Source organism: Microtus pennsylvanicus, chromosome 12, assembly GCF_037038515.1.
Source record: "Microtus pennsylvanicus isolate mMicPen1 chromosome 12, mMicPen1.hap1, whole genome shotgun sequence".
Lineage (NCBI taxonomy): Eukaryota > Metazoa > Chordata > Mammalia > Rodentia > Cricetidae > Microtus > Microtus pennsylvanicus.
The window spans coordinates 12,670,769-12,693,621 of record NC_134590.1 but is presented as its reverse complement, the minus strand read 5'-3'; the positions used below and the strand labels follow the sequence as shown (position 1 = coordinate 12,693,621).

The window sequence follows — 22,853 nt, the reverse complement described above, 5'->3', positions numbered from 1 at the left end:
GCCCTCCGTGGAGTTACTGTCATAGTCCGTGCTCCTAGCTGGAGCTTGGCCTTCAGGACCTCTGCAGACTTGTCCCGGGCAGACAGTCCCTGCTACATGGTAACCATTCTGCCTTCTTCTCATTTAGCTTTTGATGAGCAAAAGGTGAAGGGGCTTTGATGAATTCACCAGGCACGGAAGGAGAAAGCGAGCTGGCTGCACTGGCTGTTTTCCCTTCAACTCACCAGCCACTGGCCATCTTCTGTCAGACCAAAGCCAGCAGCAGGCGAGCGGATAAACTGTGCTGCTGCAGCCCAGGAGAAGCAGCAGGGGCCCACACGTCTGAGTGGTGACCTGTCACAAGGAGCTCAACACTGGCATTGGATGGGGCGGTTTTATTTGTTTAGCAAAGCCACAGGTGTTCGATTTGGGGAGATTTGGGATTTCCCAAAAGGTGGTGATAGACTCAGAATGTGGATTTTAGTAATTTTTAACACATTGTTTTTCTCACTTGAAGGTAAAGATACTGGAACACCAAAGCCAGCAATGACAAAACACAAACAACCAAGCATCCTCCTCCCAAATCCACAAAACAAACAGCAAACCGAAACAGGAATAGAGGGAGAGTATTTTACACGTGCATATGAAGTTGAGGGCTAAGCCTTTTTTCCACAACTGTAGGGCACCCGCAGTTGCTGGCTCCCGCTGCTTTTGGGTATTCTCCTGCCACACGGGTCACTCTCCTGGTGATTCTTGGTTTGGGGTGGCAAGATGCACCTGGGCAATCCATTTGTTGCCTCCCGTGTTTTGCGCGGCTTCACCTTATTGCGCTCCCAGCCTCCCCACAGATGGCTCTGGGCTTGCTCCGCCCCAAGGCCCATCTCAACACTATCTCCAGAGGTCCAGAGTCAAAGCTGGGTCAGGGGGTCTCCGTGCAGGGCTTCACAAATAAATAAGGGAGCGAGTGTGGGGACAAAGATGCTGGCAGCTGCTGAAGTGGGCTGCCGGCTCTATCCAAGTTCATAGCCTTTGTCCCAGTGATAAACCGTCAAGCAGCTTTAGCAGCACAATCTTTTGTTCTCCAGCGTGGGTGAGAGTTGAGGAAGGAACTTACTTAAAGAATTGGAGATGCTTTTTCTCCCTGTTTAAAAAAAAAAAAAGGTAGTAAAGTACAAGCAACTTAAATTGACCATTTTAAAGTTTGTAACTCAGTGGCATTAAGTACGCTCAGATTGTGCAGCCAACCACTGTTTACCATTATTATTGAAGATGTATTTGTTTTTATTGAATGTTTGTGTGTATCACATGTGCAGAGTCCAGACTGTGGGTGCTGGGGACTGAACCTGTGCCCTCTGCAAGACCGAGTGCTCTTAACCGCTGAGCCCTCCCTCCAGTCTCCACCTGCAAACCTCAATGAGTTTTATAACCACTTCTTGCCTCTGTTTTCACATTCCAGTTGACTTTATGTGCATGGGTACCCTACCCCCCCCAACACCCACTTTTAAGTCTCTGCTCCTGATGCCATTATTTAACTGAGGTGTAGGAAAGATTCCCCCTGCCTACCTACCCCCCCCCCCGCCTCCTCCCTCCCTCCCCGCCTGCCTCTCCCCTCCCCACTGCATGATGAATTGGTCTTAGTGGAATTTAAACAATCTTCAATCTTGATGTTTTGGTTTTTTCTTATCAGGAATACTATTCTCTCTCTCTCTCTCTCTCTCTCTCTCTCTCTCTCTCTCTCTCTCTCTCTCTCGAGAAGGGTGGCAGAGGTGAAGGAGCAGAAGGGAGGCAACCTTTTTTGGGAATCAGTTTCACAAAGGAGGGGAAATGATGGTAGCATGAGGTCATTCCTGGAGCTTTGTCTGGTGCGCTATCACAGCGGGTGCTGCTCTGAACCGACGCCCAGATTTCTGCCTGTAAATTCTCTGCTCTTCCTTCCGATAAGTCTTTTGGTGTACTTGCTCGCTCTCTCTCTCTCTCTCTCTCTCTCTCTCTCTCTCTCTCCCTCCCTCCCTCCCTCCCTCCCTCCCTCTCTCTCTCTCTCTCTCCCTCTCTCTCTCTTTCTCTCTCTCTCCCTCTTTTTCTCACCCCTATCTACCTTCCTCCCTGCCCTCTCTGAGAAACTTCTGTATCTATGTTTTGGAATTTTTTTCTTTTCCTTTTAGATATGGCAGTATCAAGTAATATTCCACCAGAGGCCAAAGAGCCAATGTTGCTCTACCTGCAGCTGCTGACTTGCCTGCCTCCTAAGGCAGGGCATCCTAGTTCACCCTCATAAGACGCCCAGCTCGCACGATATTAGGTGCAAAGCCAGCTGTGAGCAGTAGCGGTACCCACAATACCGAAGTCCTTAAAACCTGGCCATGGCATCTGGAAACTCCAGGCTGCTTGGTTCCGATGACTTTGACATCTTTAATTGCTAGTGCACCCCAGGAGTTCGTTCCCCGAGATGCTAAGCTCCCCTCGGGGCACCTTAGGGTTAAAAGTGTTTTATTCCTGCTGGACTTTTAGTAGTCTTGATGTTTTATACCAGTTACCACTGTCAAAGCTTCTGTGTTTGGAATTGTGTATGATATAATGTGGAAGAGCTCCATCACTGTAACAGACACGGGCGGTCATCAGACTCTAAAGAGCAGACGCTTTATTTCGGCTCAGTTTTTGAGGCTGTTGCTCATGACGGGTTGGCCTCATTGCTCTACAGGGGCCTGTGAGTGTACGGTTAAGCAAAATGTTCCACTTAGACCTAGTCTACCAAAAAGACCAAGAGGAGAGGACCAGGGTTCCATTCTCCCCCTTAAGGGCATGTTCTCAATTGATTCTATCTCTTAAAGGAAATATCAACTCCTGGAGCTCTGTGCTGGGCTACAAGCTTTGTGTGGGGAGGGGCGGGGCTTCACATCCAGATGGACAAATAATGACATTTCAGGTTAAGCTTTAGTTACCTGTTGTAAGTCCCTGAATGCTAGGCTTCCTGCCACTCTTTATTTCCCAGGGAAAGGCAAATGTGCTATCCGTCCATCCTCCAGCCCCACAACGCAGGACAATCAGACACAATAGGGAGTCAAGTCAAAGCAGGAACTCAGTTTATTACTGTGAGCTTCACTTATAAAGTGTAAGAGACATCCTGTGATGTAAAGGTGGTACCTCCAGCCAGTGAGAGGTGGCCAAACCCTCTTCCCAGCTGGAGGGGAGTCTACCTAGGTTTTGTTGTCTCATCCTCACTCAAACTCAAGCCAGGCTTTTCTCTGTCCTACAGGCCTCGAGGTACAGGTCCTGAGGTAATTTGGGCCCAACGCCCAAAAATCCGGCTAATGTAGAGATTAATCCGCATAACATCAGTCACCCCAGCACCTTGGAAGAGGCTGGCTACCAAGTCAGTGACCTTCTAGACTATATATAAAAAAGGACGTGAGAAAACAAACGACACACCCAGAAAGTGAGAAAAGCAGGGAGAGAAGGGAGGATTCCCAGCAGGTGTTGGAGGGTGCCCAACCTTTCCCATCAAATATCCCCAGTTCCCTGTCAGCACTGTGCCCCATGTGAGAGGCTCTTCTGTGATGATCTCAGATGTATGTGCACCCAGCCCCTCGTTTGTGACTGCTCGGACTTAAGGAGTCAGTATACTTCTCACCCAGATGACTGGAATTGTTAGGGAATTGTACTTAGGGGTCTTCAGCTCTCCATTGGAAGTAGACACGGAGCCTACTCATTGCCAAGAGACTGGTTTTTTTATACAGTCAAGGACGGAGATCAGGCACACAGTTCACAGAACACATTTCCCATGACCTGTTCCTGCTGTGGCAGAGTTGACACAACCCAAAGGAACCAGTGGTGAGGTTAGATTGAAAGATTTCATTTTTTCCTCAGCATCTCCTTGGCTTGGATAAAAACGTCTCCCAGATGGAACTGAGAACACATCAGAGTGAGTTGGCATAAAAGATTAAAAAAAAAAAAAGTAGGACTTTGAAGGAAGTCATCCTTCAAACCTGACTTTGTCTTTAAGGGAAGGAAAGGCCATTCCTGGGTTCACGTAAGGACATAGCCTGGAGGGGACGTAGGGGACTAGCCATTTTCCTTGTTAGGACATGTGTTTCCTTTTGTTTCTAGTTGTAGGGAGATACATGTACCACAAGTATTTTAAAGATTTATTTATTTTATGCATATGAGTTCTCTATCTGCATATATGCCTGCATGTCAGAAAAGGACATCGGATCCCACTCTTAAATGGCTGTGAGCCACCATGTGGTTTCTGGGACTTGAACTCAGGACCTCTGGAAAAGCAGCCAGTGTTCTTAACTGCCAGGCCATTATTCTCTTTTATTTATTTATTTATTTATTTATTTATTTATTTATTTATTTTATTATGTATACAATATTCTGTCTGCATGTATGCCTGCAGGCCAGAAGAGGACACCAGACCTCATTACAGATGGTTGTGAGCCACCATGTGGTTGCTGGGAATTGAACTCAGGACCTTTGGAAGAGTAGGCAATGCTCTTATCCGCTGAGCCATCTCTCCAGCCCCCAGGCCATTATTCTCTATCACCACCCCCTCCCCTTTTTAAAAACAAGAGTTTTGCTGTGTAGCTGTGACTGGCCTTGGAATTGTCCTACACCCAGGCTGGCCTTGAACCTGCAGAGATGCGCCTGCCTCAGCCTCCTGAGTTCTGGGATAAAGGTGTGTACACCACCACTACCACTGGCACGCCGCCGCTGCCACCGCCACGCGCCACCGCCACCGCCACCACCACCACTTTTTTCTGGATGCTTTCACTACATTGCCCATCTAGATTCCTGGGCTCAAGTCCCTTTCCTTGGTCCCTATTGTAGGTGCTGCCTCCCACCAAAGGCACAGTTGAAGGCTCTGGACCTTGGCTGTCAAGTCTCACTGTGCTGTCCGGCACCTCTAATTTTGACTGAAGGTGCCTGCGGGGAGCACTGAGAAGTTTCCGTTGTGACGTGACGTGAAGCTAGCGATTTCCGCCAGCGGATGCTGTGTGGCGTGTTCACAGACCTTCAGACTTTGGGCTTCTCCATTGGTCAGGCTGTTTACAGATCCTGCTTGAAACTAGAAATAAATCACCCGGCTGCTTAGCAGCTGTTTCACAACAGACTTCCCGAAGTGACTGAGTGTGCGCCCATCCTGGAGCCCAGTGAGGAAGCCGGCAGGAGTTGCCATGGTGTCTGTCCTCCTGCTCTGGGCGGCCTGTTAATGGCGACTTGTGGGAGAAGGCCCTGTCTGTTCTTGGGGCAGTGACTGCATCAGTTGAATGGCCTCACTCCATAAAGCACAGAGGTGTTTCACATTTGTATGCTGGGGGCTTTGGGGTTTTTCTGAGGCGACGTGATCAAAGGGCAGTCTGTTTGGTCAGTAGTGTATAAAATGTTGAGAGGGAGCTGAGGGTCTTTAAGCCCGGGAGTTCCTGTCCTAATATTTGATATTAGCAGTGGCCCTTTTACGCTCAGCCCTTCTGTGGGGCTTTCCCACCAACATAGATGACCTCTTTCATAGTCTCAGTGTAATTAACAACTAATAATTTTGTTTTGTTTTGTTTTGTTTTTGTTTTTCGAGGCAGGGTTTCTCTGAAGCTTTGGAGCCTATCCTGGAACTAGCTTTTATAGACCAGGCTGGCCTCGAACTCACAGAGATCCTCCTGCTTCTGCCTCCTGAGTGATGGGATTAAAGGCGTGCGCCACCACTGCCCGGCTAACAACTAATAATTTTTAAAATCATTTGTCTTTTTAAATTTTCTGTGCATGAGCATTTGGCTTGCATGTGTGTATGTGCACCACACGCATGCTTGAGGATCACAGAGGTCAGAAGAGGTCACTGGATCCCCTAGAACTGTAGCTACCGACAGTGGGAACTGCCCTGTAAGTACTCAGACTCAAACCTGGGTCCAATGGAAGAGCAGCAAGTGTTTCTAATCACTGCACCTTCTCTCCAGCCCAACCACTAGGAACTTTAACATTGGGATGATGCTAGTGTCTGTTGTCTGAATTCTTTTTTTTGTCAGGTTATACAATAATATTGCGTGTGAATTGTTTCTTCCTCTAGAATGGAAAGAATTGAGTCCCGGGCCAAGTATTGCGTTCAGTAATCATCTTTTTAGCCTTTGTTTAGTGGCCGTTCTTTCTTAAACAAGAGTCGTTTTTTAAAGAACTGTCCTTGTTTCAACAGACACTGGAAACACTCCCTAATTTAACTTTCTGATCTATGTGTCTTACGTTTTTTTTTTTTTTACATGAAAGGGACCATTAGGGCCTTGCAAATGCCAAGCTCTCACCACTGAGCTATCCTTCATTCTCCCTCACCACTTTTATAGTTTGAGACGGGTCTCACTAACTTACCCAGGCTGGCCTTGAGTGTGCCTTCCTCTTCCCTCAGCCTCCCCTCCAGGACTCTGGGCCTTCCCCTCCATGACCTCCATGACTTCCACGACTCTGCGACCTCATGACCCACTCTCTGTGTGTGCTTGAAAGATGATTTACTTTGTTGAGTTTCCTAGCCCTGACAGGGTGCTACATGTCTGTGTCACTGGGCTTGGACCCGGACTATGTGGCCTCTGCGTCAGCATGCCTGGTCTCTGAGTACACACTTCCCACGAGGAGGGCGGGCAAGTCCCTTGACCAGATCTCATCACGGCAGATGAAAGTTGTAAACAAACATGTGCCTATTCATAAAATCTTCAGAATTAACCAAATAATCCCATGATCATCTGCTTAATTTTCAAAGAAGTGTAAGGACAAGTCGCAGGCCTGAGCAGAGTTGCCGGGAGCTTGGTGGAAACATGGGGATTCCAGTGTTGGAGAATGCGGGGTAGGGTTAGGGAATATAGCAAGAGACAGCACGGTCGTTTGGGAAAGGTGCTGGAAACGTGAATGAGGATGAGACGGAGAAGACAGGGTAGACACAGTGGGTTTTAGAGAACAAAAAGGGGGCTGAAGGTGTGGCTCAGAAACAGTATTTGCATGGCATAGTCCTCAGCACCTAAACCAACCAGCCAACCGAACCAAAGCCAAACCACAGCAAAGACAGGAAAAAGTCCTTCATCGCAAGTGATCTGAGGGATTTCTGATTCCCTGGTGGCTTGTGGAATTGTGTGGTGACCTGGAACTCTTGTTTGGGGATTGGGCTCTAATGGTGGAGGCATCCACTGGGGCGGGACACAGAGCTGAGCCGGGAAAGCATTTTATTTTCTAGGCCTCTTTGTGCGTGTGTCATTTTCAGGCATGGCCGTGTGGAATGAACTCATCCGTTATGATAATGGTTCGCCAGACTGTGTTTCATGTGTGCGCTCCCACACCTCCCTGGAGCCAAATCTTTTACTTGAATGTCAACAAAATGGCAGCTCTCAGCAAGGGAACATTCTTGATTCCCGAGACAGGGAAGGAAGCCAGGCACTTGCGCGTTTGTTTTCAGATGAACCAGTTCTTGGGTTTAAATATTTAACCACTCACTATAGTCGTCTGCTTACCAGAGTTTCTGTTTGGTTTTCCATTAATTCCATTTCTCATGGGCAGATAAAAAAAGAATGTTCTTACTTTTCAGAGCCTTTTTAAAGCAAAAGCTTGCTATCTTTGAGGAAATGTGGTTGGAAGGAGAACGAAAGAGAGAACTGGAAGGCGTGTTTTTTCATTGGTTGGGGAATGTGAACCCACCAATAAGGAACATTGATAGGTAATAACATTGGCTAGGCGGTAATATTCGTGGTTGCCATGAGATTCTCATTGTCCCCTTTCGGTCCTGGCGGTGATGCTGAAAAAACAAAGTCTGCTCAAAGAACCTACATCAAGTTTGTGGTTTCAAGAGTCCCAAGAAGGGCCATTAGCTACTGGTGAGGGCTGGGGTGTGGGTGGAGGGGGTGGAGGGTGGGGGCGGTGATCTTATCTCTTTAAGCAAAACAACTCCCTACAGTTTTGCCACCTGGAGTCAGCTGGGTTTCAGAAAGTCCATTTCTCTGTGGCGTTTGCGCTCAGAAAGAAGTACCAAGAATGCATTAGGCAGAAGATTTTACCTTTTAGCTCCTCTCTGTTCGCTCCCCGGGTGATGTATTTGTTTATTTTAGGACAGAGAGTCCATATAGCACCTAGTTTGACTTGATTTATGATACTTAGGCTTGAGATAGATGTTTTTTGGTTTCTTTTTTTGAATGTTTTAATTTCTTCTTGTTTCCACCCACATACCAAAGATCTTAGGCTGTGTCAAGTCCACGAACAGCAAGAAAGAAACCCTCTGAAGATTGGTCATGTGAACTAGCCATTCAGTGTGCCTACCGCCTTTAAGAGTGTCTGATGGTACTTGGATCACAAATGACTCTAAAGTCAAAGAATCCAGAGTCAAACAGAACACATTACCCTAGGGAACCAGCCAGCCTGCCAGGACTCAGTACAGTTTGCAAAACTACTTCCTGATTTCTCAGCTGAGCCAGGAAAATCCAAGGAAGGCACTTAGGTTTGGACTCCGAATCCTAAACGGACCAGTCAGAACCGCTGCCTGAACAGGGGCCTGGCTCTCTGAGGAGTTCGAAACAATATTTTATGTTTTCCTTACTCAATTTTACATATTCATTGCACCTAAGAAGGTGATACTTTAGAAGTTATTATTGATTGAAAATGCCCAAAGGAACCCCTCCCCCACTGACGTAATTGTGACAAGGGGCTTTTCTCCTTCATCATTTTCTTTCTAAAGCATTGTATAAAGAAAAGTTAAGGTAAAGTTCCCAGGAAAGCTCTCATCTTTGCTTTTAACTCTGGATATGTTGATTTTTTTTAAATGAATGTGCCTGCATCCTAAATGTAATTAATTTCTAACCATTTTTAAAAAACTTAAATATTTTTAAAAGATAGTTTTAAAATGACGTTTTAAGATTTTTTTAAATAAAGAGAAATCGATATTTTAGAATTTAGCCATCGGCATTTTATAGCTAAGATCAACTGTAAAAGAGTTAGTAACCAGGACTTAAAACACATGAATAAAATGCTCCTAAACCTCCGCATTTCCCCCTTTATCTCCGTTAAGATGCCAGCATGAGAAATGAGCGTGGGCAGCCCTGCCTTGGGTCCGCATTCTAGTCCCTCACGCCTCTGTCCTCTCCTGGGGGCCACTCGGCTGTGGTCAGTGCCTTGCGCTAGATGACGGAGGTTTTCTTTTGGAATCAGGGCCTGGCCTTGGTCTCGTGGCTTTGATATCGGAGCACTGTTGTCTGCAAAAGACAGTACATTATAGCTCCCGGTGCTCGCGCTGCTCTGGGCTCCTCATTCTTGGAAGGTTTCTGTGTTTCCTGGGAGACAGAGCCTGTGCAGTGCTGGCTCGGGCCTCAGTGACTTCAGAAGGCCCTCGGGCCTGTTTTGTTGTTCAGGTTTCTAAGAGTGGGTGAGGGGCATGAGAATTCCCAGCAGGGCAGTTACCACTCAATGTCAAAACCAGTACCGTGTGACTCTCCTCTTCACACACACACACACACACACACACACACACACACACACACACAGCCCGGTTTTTGTGCCACTTTTAAAATCTGGCTATGCTTCACACTCCAAACAGAAATGATGATGATGAGTATGAGCCATGTGTCCCCCTCTGAACATCTGTCTGAGCATCTGTGAAGTACATGTCTATGTCACACAGTCCAGAGCTGCCTCACATCCCCCTGTAATAATTTAGTAATTTACGATTCAATAATAGAGGACCCTGGGAAGATTGCTCAAGTAAAAGCCAGATGAGACTTGGCATGTTTGCAGAAAACAAAAATTTCTATTACATTTATGAATTTGTGTGTGTTGGAGGGTGAGCGTGTTCCACGGTACACGTGTTGTGTTGGGGTGCCCATGAGCATGGTACACGTGTTGTGTTGGGGTGCACATGAGCCACGGTACACGTGTTGTGTTGGGGGTACACATGAGCCACGGTACACGTGTTGTGTTGGGGGTGCACATGAGCCACGGTACACGTGTTGGGGGTGCCCATGAGCCACGGTACACGTGTTGTGTTGGGGGTACACATGTTGTGTTGGGGGTGCCCATGAGCCACGGTACATGTATGGGTTAGGGGACAACATGCAGCACTCATTTCTCTTCTCCATCATGTGGCTCAAACTCGGGGTTTCAGTCTTGGTAGCCAGTGCTCACTTGCTGAGCCATCTTGCCAGCCCTGCAGAATACTTTTGATGTGATCAGGAATACATTCTTACAGTTTTCTGAATTAAAGGAATAATAGCATATGATTTCTAATTTTTGCCCTTGTGACCTACTATTTTTTAGATAACCTCCATAGGATGACATTATTACTGGAGTTTTAAAGATTTCAGTTAGAAACTCAGGTAGCCTGGAATTGTGTAAGGAGACCAGAATCACCGTGCATCAGTCTTCTAATTTATAAAGTTCCTGTATCAAAGGAGTTAGTTAACCACTCATAGTTCTGCATTCCCAAGAGGCTAGCACAGTATCTAAACCATAGTCACAATGGCAGTGTGGTCCATCATCAGCTTCACAGTTCCCAGGTCAATTCTAACAGGTCACGTTAAACATGCTCTACAATTTCCTGATGAGAAACTACTGGCATTAGATTTTCATTTGGCATTATTTGCTTCAGTTCTTTCTTTCTTTTTCTTATTTATTTATTTATTTATTTATTTTTACTTAAACCTAAATAACTAGCTACTTGGTTTTATATAGCTATACCAATATGAAACAAAAGGGAACCTGCTTGTATGTGTAGGAGGAATGTGGGGGCTGGTATATAAGATAAATCCATTTTAACATTGGCATACAATCTTTCCTCTTTCCATCCTTCCTTCCCTCCATCCCTCCCTCCCTCCTTCTCTTCTCCTTCCCTCCTTCCCTCCATCCCTCTGTTTTTGCTCTTACATTGCTCAGAGCCTTCTAACTGCTTTGTATCTCATCAAGATGTAGTTGAGACTGTGGCCAGGGTAAGTCCTGTACTTGGGGAAACTGAGTGTCCCTCCCCATGTGTTCATGTAACCGAAATGTGCACCCTTCTGCTCAAGGCGGGCAATGGTCTCATGCGTCAAGTTCCTCTTCCCAGAGGTTCTCTAAACTTCCCCCACTTCCCTTTCAGGCTCTAACTTGTGAACTAAGGTTATGTTCATATTTATTTATTTAGACAGGGTCTCCTGGTATCCTAGGTTGATCCTCCTGCCTCTACCTACCAAGTGCTGGGATTGCAGATGTGTGTCACCACAGCAGGTTTTGGGTTGTGTGTTAGACAGCTAACCCAGGGGCTTGTCTATCAGCGGAGTCAGGTCCCAGCCAAGCCTACGTCCATTTAGTTTACACTGAAGCCTTTAGAACTAGCACAGTGCTTGTCATACAGCAAGTAAAGTGTTTTGAGACAGGGGTGTCTTATGTAGCACTTAGCTAACCGAGAATTCGCTCTGTAATAAAGGCCATGAACCATGGCAGTCCTCCTGCTGGCCTCCCCAGTGCGGGGATTATAGGCACACACCGTCATGCCCAGCTGGAAATAAATTTTTGCTGAAGACTATCTTGAATCTGCTTGTGACTCAGCTTGCTTCACAGGCAGAGAGACTTCTTAACCTTGGAAATAACCTGGAAGGTATGCATGGGAGAGGGCAGGATGTGTTCTAGGGTGATTCATAACTCAGCAGGAATCGGCTCTTTGTGAAGTAAAGGTATGAGTGTCGTTATAGATACTTTCAAACCTAATGCCAAAGAGCTGTGTTCTTATGTGAATAGAGGAGGCCGTTTCATCCATCAAGGCCAACATCAGGCACCATGCAATGCTAGGAAGTCCAAAGAAAGGAAAATTGATCTCATTGCATGCCAGGAATGGTGGGAGGATTATCCGTCTCTAAGTGAAAATTGCGTTAAATTTTGGTCATTTTTAATGACATTAAGGAAGAGTTGAATCTGTCTGATGTTCATCTCCAGTAGTGAAATGAGACACAGTAGTTTCAAAAAGGGTTCATTCCAAGATCACCACTGAAAAGTAACTTCAAACTGATCCACCGAGTCAGTGATTCTCAGCTTGGGAGTCGCAACCCCTTTGGGAGTCGAATATCAGATATCCTGTATATCAAATATTTACATCATGATTCATAACAATAGCAAAATTATAGTTATAATGTAGCAACAAAAATAATTTTATGGTTGGGGTTACCACAACATGAGGAACTATCTTAAAGGGTCGCAGCATTAAGAAGGCTGAGAAGCACTGTTCTAAGGGTTCCTTCTGAAGGAGGCATGCCTGTTATCTAGCCGGATACTGCTCACGGGTCATCTCCAAATTAAGAATAAGAAAAATTTGATGCCGGAGAATGGTGGTGCACACCTTTAATTCCAGCACTTGGGAGGCAGAGGCAGGTGGAGCTCCGTGAGTTCAAGACCAGCCTGATCTAGGGAGTTCCAGGATGCCAGGGCTACACAGAGAAGCCCTGCTTGGAAAGAAAACAACAGCAACAACAAAAGAGAAAAGGCTCAGGTGAGATTTTTCAGCTAAGAAAGTACTAGAGTAAAGACACAATTCTAATTTGGCACAGGTAGAATTACTGAATGAAGTCAGTCACCATGTGTTCAATCCCTACCTGTCTTTCCTCTCACCTCTGGTCAGATCACAGATGATCTTCCTCTCTTCTTGGGGGGGGGGGAGAAAATTTAGCTGTCAAGAGTGATCTTGAGGGGCTGGAGAGATGGCTCAGAGGATAAGAGCTTTGCCTGCTCTTCCAAAGGTCTTGAGTTCAATTCCCAGCAACCACATGGTGGCTCACAACCATCTGTAATGGGATCTGGTGTCCTCTTCTGGCCTGCAGGCATACACACAGATGGAATATTGTATACATAATAAATAAATAAATAAAGTGACCTTGACCAAGATCATCTAATGAGTTGTAGATACAGAGTTTGTTCCTAACTTATATTCTTCCTTCAAGGTAAAAGTTTCATTGTTCCTCGGTCATCGAGTGCTTGCACTATCTCTAACATTTTAGGATGTTATCCTTTGCAGTTCTGTGACACACAGTGACTGATGGGCTATCACCCACAGCACTGCCCTGGCACTCTTGGCAATGCAACCCCAGAAAATATTTGCATAACCGTAGGATTTTTAAGGACATATTTTTTTTATTATATGTGAATGACTATTTTGCCTGTGCTTATGTGTATCTACTTTGTATTTGCCTGGTGCCACGGAGACCTTGAAATTACAGATGGTTGGGAGTTGCCGTATGGATGCTGGGATCTAAACCTAGGTCCTCTGCAAGAGCAGCAAGTGCTTAACCACTTAACCACCCATAACCACTGAGTCACCCCTCCAGGCCCAGACTGTTGGATTTTAACTCAGCTGTTGCAAGACTTTCCAAACAGCCCAAAAGTTTAAGAACTGCCAACACGATGATCTGAGATTTTTGTCTTCGTAATTCCATAACTCTGTGTATGGGCCATAGCTGGCCACCCCTTACTCTTTGCAAATGTTAGGGTCAAACTCTTTAGGGAACAGATTTTCTCTAAAAACTTTCCTTAGACTTTCTACCAACTTCCAGGTAGTTCTTAGAAGTGGATCCGGGAGTCTCGGGAAGTGGGTAATGGCCTCCTGGGGGCAGGGGTGGTGGTGAGTCTAGGATCCATGTGTAGCTGAAGAAACAGTCTAAGAAGACCCTTAAGCAGGCCCTTTAGGGCTGTAGGTCACAGCCCAAGAGCCATTTCTTCGGGGACTTAGCTCTGCTGACTTAGCTCTAAAGTCCTAGAAACTGAACATTCCAATCTTATAGACAGACTAGTAGGTAGCGCCTGAGTGGAGAGTCTATGCAGCACCGCCTTCTCTATTGGTGTTCTGGGCTCTGGGGAGAGGGACAAGGATTTCAGAAGAATGGTGCAAACTCTGGAGACTCAACCACCCCAGTTTCTCCCTGACTCCAGCACTTTCTCAGCTATTGGTGGATTAGTTGGATTAGCTGTTGAGTTCCAATGGGTCATTATGTATAATTTGCAAATGGCTATTACACTTACAGGTAATTAATCCTTTAACTGATCCTGGTAGAATAGCCACTGTGTGGTAGCTACGGGGAATGGAGTGGTATAAGATAAGGCAGGTGTTTGTTTTCTTGTGACTTAGCCTCTTGGAAGCAAATAAACAAAAGAGAACAAAATAAACTTCAGTTAGACCTAAGAAAGAGAGAGATTGCACAAGATGTTTTAGTGGTAGGGTAGAGGAGAAGGACAGTGTCTGAACGGAAGCCTTAATAGCAAAAGGAGCAAACCACGTGGAGATGTGGGCGTTAGTGACCGCAGAAGGTCAAGGGAGCTGTGATGTGGGGGCTGAAGAAAGCTGAAGGCTAAAGCTATCAGGAAGTGTGTGTCCATGGACTTCTAAGTGTCACACGTGGCCCTCAAAGGGTTTTAAACAAACAAATAATACTCATACTATCCATTCTGTTTCAGGGAAATGACCTGAGCTCTCACTGTGGGAAACAGACCGTAGGAGGCTCAGGGTGGAAGCAGGGAGGGAAATAAGTTTGGAAGCCAACACACTAATTTAGAGAGGCTTGTTTGCTTGCCCTGGGCAGTGGAGATGGCCGAAGGGATGAGATTTGGGCTGATAAAATCAGCTGATAATTGGTGAGCAGATGTGTTGAATACAGGGATTTGGGGAAAGAGGAATGGGGACACGGGGCTTTATCTGAACATTCTGGCTGGTAATGGAACCTGGAGTCAAGATAGGGAAAACTGGAGAAGGGTGTGTGTGAGGGAGAAAGAGAGGGGTGGAGAGTGTTAGTTTAGTGAGGAGTGGAGAGTTCCTAGTTAGGCATAATCTGTTTGCTATGCCAATCAGGTGATTGTGTAGGTGGCTGTGTTTGAGAATACAGCAGCAGAGATAAAGTGAGATGAACAGGAGGGTCCCCCACGTGTAAGTACCATTTAAGGTCTGCAGATAATCATCTGTGGGGAAAGCGTGAGTAAGGACGAGAGAAGACTAGAAGAGCAACCCTGGGCTCCACAGCCTGGAGACAGGTGGACTCAGCCAAGGTAAACAAAGCAGTGAGCTGGAGGAAGGGGGGACCCCCGGGGACGGGGAGGACTGGGGGTACATAGGGGAGGGGTGTAGCATTTTGGGATCTTCCCAAGAAGAAGACCTCATCATCCACGCTAGTGCGCGTGAGGAGGGCTGAAGTGAACACTAATCGTTGACCTTGGCAAGGTGCTGGTGACTGGGACGGGCGCGTAAAGAGCCAGAGGTGCCAACACAGGCCAGGGCAGGCCGTCTTCAGGCTCTCTTCAGCTCGGCATTGATAAGAGGGCAGCCTATAGCGGCAGTGCTCGAGAAAGACTTAGTCATGGGCTTTTAAGTGGTCAGTTCAGACTGCTGCGCCTCAGTTATGGGGCTTCCAGGTCCTTGCACTCACCTTGAGGGTTAGCCTTGAGCAACCCTAAACATTCTTTCACACTGGTTTCTAGGGCTTGTTCCCTGCGGCTCCACCCTCAAAGTAGAACAAGGGGCAATAAAGTAACTCATATTCTAGAGCTCTTGGGATTTCCTCCTTCAGTGTTCCTTTTCCCTTCTGTGGGAATCGTAGGTCTCTTCTTGATAAGGCGATCCCTCTGGAATTTAAATTTTGTGACGCGCCTTGTGCTGAACTTAGGGGTAGAGTCTCTATATTGAGCATAAAAATGAATGTTTTCTCTTTCTTTTCTAATCCAAATGTCACATGCCAAGCTTGACTTTAAATTTTTTATTTTGTGTGTGTGATATGTGTTTGAGCAACCGCAGTGGTGCCAGAGTGTACCAGAGTGTGTGTATAACTTGAGTACGTTCTCTCCTGCCACTTGGTGGGATTCGGGTATTGAATTCAGGTCGTCAGACTGGTACATAAACACCTCTCCCCATAAACCATCTCTCTCACTGACCCTCACATGCCAAGTTTTGAATGACAGTGTTGGGATTAGAACGCAGACATTCTGGGAGCTCCAGGCCCTGGTATCAGTCTGTTCATTTTTTTAGCCACAAGAAAGCAGAAACAGGGATCCAGAAAGGAAAAACCAAGCAACATTTGATCAAGTCAGCCCTGATTCAAAGCTTTAGAAAATTCTGTGCCAGGCAGTGGTGGCACACGCCCTTAGTCCCAGCATTTGGGAGGTAGAGGCAGGAGGATCTCCGTGAGTTCAAGGCCAGCCTGGTCTACAGAGTGAGTTCCAAGACAGCCAGGACTACGCAGAGAAACCTTGTCTGGGGGAATAAAAGAAAAGAGAGAAAAATTTGATTCTGCAAACTCAGTATTGAGTTAAAAACAAATAAACCAAAAACCCGTATGCCAACAGAAATTGCTCGGGCTGAATGCTAGCCCTGTAGGTCACTCCGTGTTCTCTGTGTTACCCACTCTCTGCCTGCTAATGAACTGCCCTGCAAAATCAAGATGAAAATTTCCTGTACACATAGTTTATATGCACTTGCTCTCCAAAAAGCTTTTTGGTGTTTTTCCCTACCTGACAGTCATGAAAACCAGTGATTGATTGGATGCCTTTACGTCTGTCTCCTGCGCTGGGTGGGGCCAAGGTGGAGAACACAGAGCATCTCCCGGGGAAAAATGAAGCCTGTCATAGGGAACCTCAACATGGAGGTTAGAAAGGCTCAGTCACTCGTGCTTGGGAAGTGCCCCAGACGGCAATTGTTGTTGTTCTAATCTGAAAATGACAACATAGATCCCCGCCAAGGACATGCAGCATTTTACTGTGGGTGATGCAGCTTTAATTGGTACATAGAGGCATGCCTGTGGACTTAGTCCTCGGTGCATGGGCCAATCAGGTCACGTTCAGCATTTCTCAATGGTTAGTTGCATCTTATAATTAAGTAACAGCGATCATTTCCTGGCAGCTAATGACCGGCTAGAGGAGTGAGAAGCCTCATTAGGTTTATAATTTATCAAATTCTACATTCTCCATCTGCAGTGTTGCAAAAAGAGAAAGCACCCTGGAATTCCTAATAGTCAGGGACAATCTCCAAACAGACTTCGTGTAGGTGAGTGGTAACTTCTTCAAAGGGTAACTTCATTTTCTAATTAAGGAAGAATAATTATGTATTACATGACAGGAAGAGGGGGAGTTTTCTATGGCGTGGAGTTGGGGGATTGTGGGAACACGAGACAGGCAACATGTGGCTGGGGAAAGGCTGGCTTGGAAGTTGGTGAGCTCTTCCCTTTTATGATAATTCTGTCTTCCCTGAGGGTGGCCTCGGGCATCCCCCTAATTCTAGCCGTAGCAGGTACGTGTGTAGCCTGCAGAGATCTCGGGCGCATTATTCCAAATGCTGAAAATACACCCGGGGCAAGGGAAGTACACAAGCAAAAGTCCCGGCCATTCTTACAGAGCTGGTATATTCTAATCTTAAAGGTTCTGCCTTTAAACTACCCTGGAAGATTGTGTTTCTGTAGGGTTGGAGAGGCCAAGTGAGATAGAGCCAGAAGAAGGCAAACCCCCACCTCCACCCTCTCCCCACCACCACCATCTTGACTATGCCGCCTCTGTCTTTTCACGGGTGTGGCCATTCTGTGATAGCATCAGCTTCTGCTAATCCAAGGATCTCTACGGATCTGGTACCTGCCGTAGTTGGGGGATTGAGACCTGCTCTTAGAGAAGGCGGAGCCTCTTCTCCTGGTGAGCCTATCGCTTTTGTTTTCATTTGCGGAACCAGGCAGGAGCTGTTCACAGAAAAACAAGATAGCTGATCTCTGCTGAAACTGTTGACCCCTAGAGCGTAGTCCAGACCCAGATCTATCACTGACTCTGGAAGTCTGGAATGTGGAGCCCTTCTGCAGTCCTTCTGCCTGAAGGGGAGGACTCAAAGAACTCCAGAGAAAGAAAAAGGATCCTGTGCTGATACCGCACTCGCCCTTGGGGCCTGCCTGGAGGCCTCCAAAGATCTCCCCCTCTATATTCCCATTATTTCCTTAAATAAACTTAGGTGTTCAAAGACCATCCCTGCCTTCTCCACCGCAGGAACAAAACATACAGCAGAACTCCAGAACCCAGGTGTTTGCTCTGTGCTCTCAGCTCAACCCTGAACTTCTGGCAGGAGTCTCCCTTTATCTTCAGTTGGAACCTGTAGACATTTGCCTTGGTGCAGCTTGAGAAAGTCGCCCTTCTGGTGTCCCAGCAGATTCTCTTGAGATAATAGACTCTCTCCACTAAGATTTGGGAGCACCATCTCCTATGCTATCGAATCCAGTCCCGTGAGACGGCTCCTGAAAACCCACTTTCCCATCTTAACACTGTCCTGAGCACAGCGTGTAGTTGGTCTCTGCTTTCCCGGAAGTTGTTTTCTTCCGTGGGGATTCTAACACTTCAGGATGTCCCATATTGCTTGTTTGGAACATCCTGTGATGTGTATTTGAAGGAACCCAAACTTAAAACTTTCATCAGACTTCACAACACAGGGATATTACAGGTTTTTTTTTAATATTTATTTATTTATTATGTATACAATATTCTGTCTGTGTGTATGTCTGCAGGCCAGAAGAGGGCACCAGACCTCATTCCAGATGGTTGTGAGCCACCATGTGGTTGCCGGGAATTGAACTCAGGACCTTTGGAAGAGCAGGCAATGCTCTTAACCACTGAGCCATCTCTCCAGCCCCCGATATTACAGGTTTAATGATCACCCCAACAAGTGGGACTCCCAGAGGAAAAAAAACTACTTTAATAGCCAAATAACGTTCAGTATGGTCTCTGCTACATAAGGTATAGCTAAGGACTTCACTCTTCAGCCCTGAAATGACTTCTTTTTTAAATCTATCTTCCTAAAGTATCTGATGTTACTTATTTAAGAATGACGACCTTTGAATTCACTCTTAGTTTAGAGAGAATTCTACAATATATACTTTCTTTTAAGTGTGTGTGTGTGTGTGTGTGTGTGTGAGTGTGTGTGAGTGTGCGCGCGCGTGTGCATGGGAAGACCAGAGGTTGACTTTGGGAGTCTTCTTCAAAGGTTCTGCACTTAGTGAGGTAGAGTGCCTCGCTGAGCCCAGAGCTCATGGATTGGGCTAGTCTAGCTAGCCAGCTTGCCCAGAGACCCCATCTCTGCTCCTCTGGAGGGCTGAGATTTCAGGTGGGCTACCACACACTCCTGGCTTTTTATGTGAGCTCTTTCTTTTACAGTTGTTATTATTTTCACAAAGGTTTACCAGTTTTTATTTTATGTGTGTGAATGTTTGCCTGGCTAGAGGCGTGTGTATCATGTGCATGCCTAGTGCCTGTGGCGGCCAGAAGAGTATCAGGTCCCATGGAACTGAAGTTATAGACAATTATGAGCTGCCACATGGGTCATGGGAACCAAACCCGGGTCTTCTGCAAAAGCAACTAGTATTCTTAACCTGTGAGCTATATCTTAACTCCTTATTGTCCTCCCTCCTCCCCTGAATAATGATAAGCAAAACCTTTGTGGGTTTTCTTTCTAAAGATTCTTTTTTGTTCATGCATGTGTGTTTATACCATGTGTGTGTGCAGTACTGCAGATGGCCATAAGAGGGCGTTGGCTTCCCTGAAGCTGAAGTTACAGTCAATTTTAAGCTGCAGGATGTGGGTTCTGTGGGTTGTAAGCTGTAAGGCATGGGTGCTGTGAACCAAGCCCCCTCCCCCACTACAGTTAGTTAACAAAATATTTTAATTAAAATATTTTTAATGTTCTGAATATCAAACACAGAGCTTCATGTATGCAAGGCAGGTAGGTACTCTACCACTGAGCCACATTCCTCACCTCCTTTACAATTTTTGAGAAGGATAATGCTTGGTATCCCCAGAATCTGGACGGAATCTCTGTATCTAGTTCCACTAGGCAGTGACAGAGTTGCTAAAGGAGAAACAAACCACTGATTTAGAGAACTCTACAGTTGGGGATGGCCCTCAGCTGGTAGAATGCTTGCCTGACACCGTGCATCCCTGGGTCTCACCCCCAGCACCACACACAGGGAGCATCGTGACGCCTGCCTGTCATCCCAGCACTTGGCGGTGGGAGCAGGAGGTCTGTAGCGTGAATTCTGATTGGTCTTAGTAACAAAAACCTGGAGTCAGATAGGAGGAGGTGAAAGCTGAAAGACCAGAGAAGCAGAGCAGCCAGCTACTGGTTCTTGTCTCTAAGAAATCCTCAGACCAAATGGGTATCCTGTCTCCACGCATCCTCAGACTGAATGCTGTCTTTATAAAACCTTAGACTGAATCCTGAGCTCCTGTGTCCTCCTGCCTTATATTCCTCTCTCCACCCAGCCACATCACTCCTTTCTCCACCTCCCTAGTGCTGGGATTAAAGCTGTGAGCCACCACTTCCCAGCTCTGTTTCTCCTTTATTCTGTGTTAACCTCTTGTAGTCCAGGGTGGCTTTGAACTCACAGAGCTCCAGCTGTTTCTGTCTCCTGAGTGCCTGGATCAAAGGTGTGAGCCACCACCTCCCAGCTCTGTTTCTCCTTTATTTTGGATCAACCTCACAAAGCCCAAGGTGGCCTTGAACTCACTGTTTCTGTCTCCTAAGTGCCGCGATTAAAGCTGTGTCCGCCACTACCTGGCCTCTGTGGCGGACTAGTGTGGCCAGCTCCACACTCTGATCTTCAGGCAAACTTTGTTAAGCTCAAACAAAATATCACCACAAGGTCACCCTTTGCCACTTACTGAGTTTGAGGCCCAACTTCTGGGGGGAGGGGAATTAATCTACAGAGAATAAAAAATTGTTTATGCTTTGAGGAGGAAACCAAGCTTTGGCAGTTTTGGGAATATCGTCAGTCCAGATGGTTCAGCAGACCGTACTTGGGAACACCCTGCCACTAAGCCTGGGAGAGCTCCCTGAAAGGGAGGGTGTGAGAGTCTGGACTCAGAGCCTCCTCCCAGGTCATGAGGTCAGGTCTGGCAGCATTTAATAAATCTCTGCAATGAGTGGCATCTGGATGGCTCAGGGGAAGCAGGCACCACCACCCAACCCTTGTTGGAACTGGGGCTAAGGTGCAGTTGCTGGCCACCTCTGAGGATGCCTGCTGGAGGAGGTTAGCTTGGGCTCAGCCTGTCTCTGCTTCTGTGCTTCTCAACATTTAAAGTGACACCAAATATATAAAAATGTTCAGAAATAAATTGTTTGATACTATATGTTTATATTTGCAGAAAATGTTAAATGGGGCCCAGTGGGGTGGCTGCGGGGTAGGGGTGGGGGCCAGGGATAAAAACCGTTTACCGTGTGAGCATGCGGACCTGAGTTCAGTCCCTGTATCTCACAGTGGAAGAAGAGAATTTAGTCCTGAAAGTTGTCCTCTGACCTCCACATGTGTGACTATGGCACAAACATCACACCAAACACACAGCAGCAGCAGCAGCAGTAGCAACAACAACAATAATCATGATGAGCTTTTAAGATGTTTAAAAGACATTTGGGGAGAAAGAGAACTTACCCGCATTCATTTGGAAAGCAGAATCCTAAAGCCGTGAGATCATGGCACAGGGCTGGGGAGCAAATCCCAGAAACAATCTTAAGGGCTCCCTACTGTGGCTGGCACTTCCCCCACCCCACATCACAGGCAGCTGGCTGTATTTACAGAGGAACTGTCGAAAGAACCCCCAAAAGTCTACTGGTAGCCCTTTACCGAGTACCTGACCCAACCCTTGTACAACTCACTTCTCTGCAGGAAACAGGCCTTGGTGTCTAGAGTAGCCCACTAGAAAGCGACTCTCTGAGGCAGGCTTTTTGGGGTGGGGGTGGGGGTTCTAGCCTGTCTGCCTTTTCCTCCCATCCCAGCCAGCCAGCTCTATTGCTGCAAATTGGCGATGAGGCAAGGTGGCTGGGAGGTGCACCTCCCGGGGGAGTTGTGTTGTTTTTATAACCGGTGCCAGCTCTGAGCGCAGAGTGAGTAAGCACCTCTTCCTCTTTTCCTCTGGCTGTTCTTCCACACCAAGCCTGCCGCCACAAGGATCCAGACATGGTGGGGAGCAAGGGCTGCCTGGCTCTCGTGCTTCCCAGGTTTGGGACCCAAAACTCAAGAAGGCACCAGAAGTAAGTGGGGGCTTTGTGGGCTCAGTTTCCTGTTTAGCCACTGAGGGCTCTGGGGAAAGAGGCAGCATTCACCCCCTTGCTTCCTCTGTGGGTCAAATGGAAGGGCTGGCTTGGCACAGAGTCTGAAACTGAATGTACCTTCTGGTCACCTTGGGCTAATGTTAGGTAGGTGTGATGGTCTTTTCTCTGAAGGAATGTTATTTCTGGAGGTTTCTAATTTTAAAGAAACAATGTGTGCTTGTTCATTCTTGTGTTTGAAAACCACCAATAATAGATCCTGACTATTTGCTTTAGGAATTGATGTCACTCTTTCCCATTTCTGGTTATGACAACCATGTTTGCTTTGGGTGTTAGCCACTCTTCTTGTGTTCTGCTGCTGATGTCTTTATCAGCTGGCCAATAAAGGGGAGTTTTCTTCCAGAGAGAGTCCCACAAAGGAATGTGTGTTACATACTCGATAGGGGGAAAGTCATTCACTGGCGCTTTGGTGTGTGTGTGTGTGTGTGTGTGTGTGTGTGTGTGTGTGTGTGTAGTTTCTCATGGCTATAATCTGCAAAGATTGTGCATCTCAAAGCACGAGGATCCGTTTCTTGGTTTGTAATAGAATTCTTTTCAGACTTGTAGCTTAGCTGAAGCAGCTCAGAGAGACGCTTCCAGAAACCCTCCCTCGGAAGTGCTCCTACCAGGTGATCCGCACTCACCTGCTGCTTTTGTCGGACTGGCCGCCAGCTCCATTCTAAATAGAATTTGTGCGTGAGGAGACCAGTCATGCTCATTACCCAGACCTCTAGAAAGAATGTGCCAAAACCACAGAAGCAGAGAAGCCAGAAATTATGAGGTTGGTGCAAAGGCCATTAGAAGAAAAAGATCAACATTTCTCCTC

The 22,853-nt window shown here is 46.6% G+C and overlaps 1 protein-coding gene across 6 annotated transcripts in view; it reads left to right on the top strand.

The window, feature by feature from the left end:
- The window catches only part of Shroom3 (shroom family member 3), a 280,782-nt gene that overhangs the window by 161,000 nt on the left and 96,929 nt on the right, over nucleotides 1-22,853 (top strand). Inside the window, exon 1 of one of the 6 annotated variants that reach the window (XM_075944416.1) lies at nucleotides 21,896-21,970. The exons of the other annotated variants lie outside the window; for them this stretch is intronic. Within the exon in view, the coding sequence (XP_075800531.1) occupies nucleotides 21,897-21,970 (74 nt within the window). The 5' untranslated portion in view covers nucleotide 21,896. Of the gene's footprint in view, nucleotides 1-21,895; nucleotides 21,971-22,853 lie in introns of those variants that run through there. 6 annotated transcript variants of the gene reach the window in all.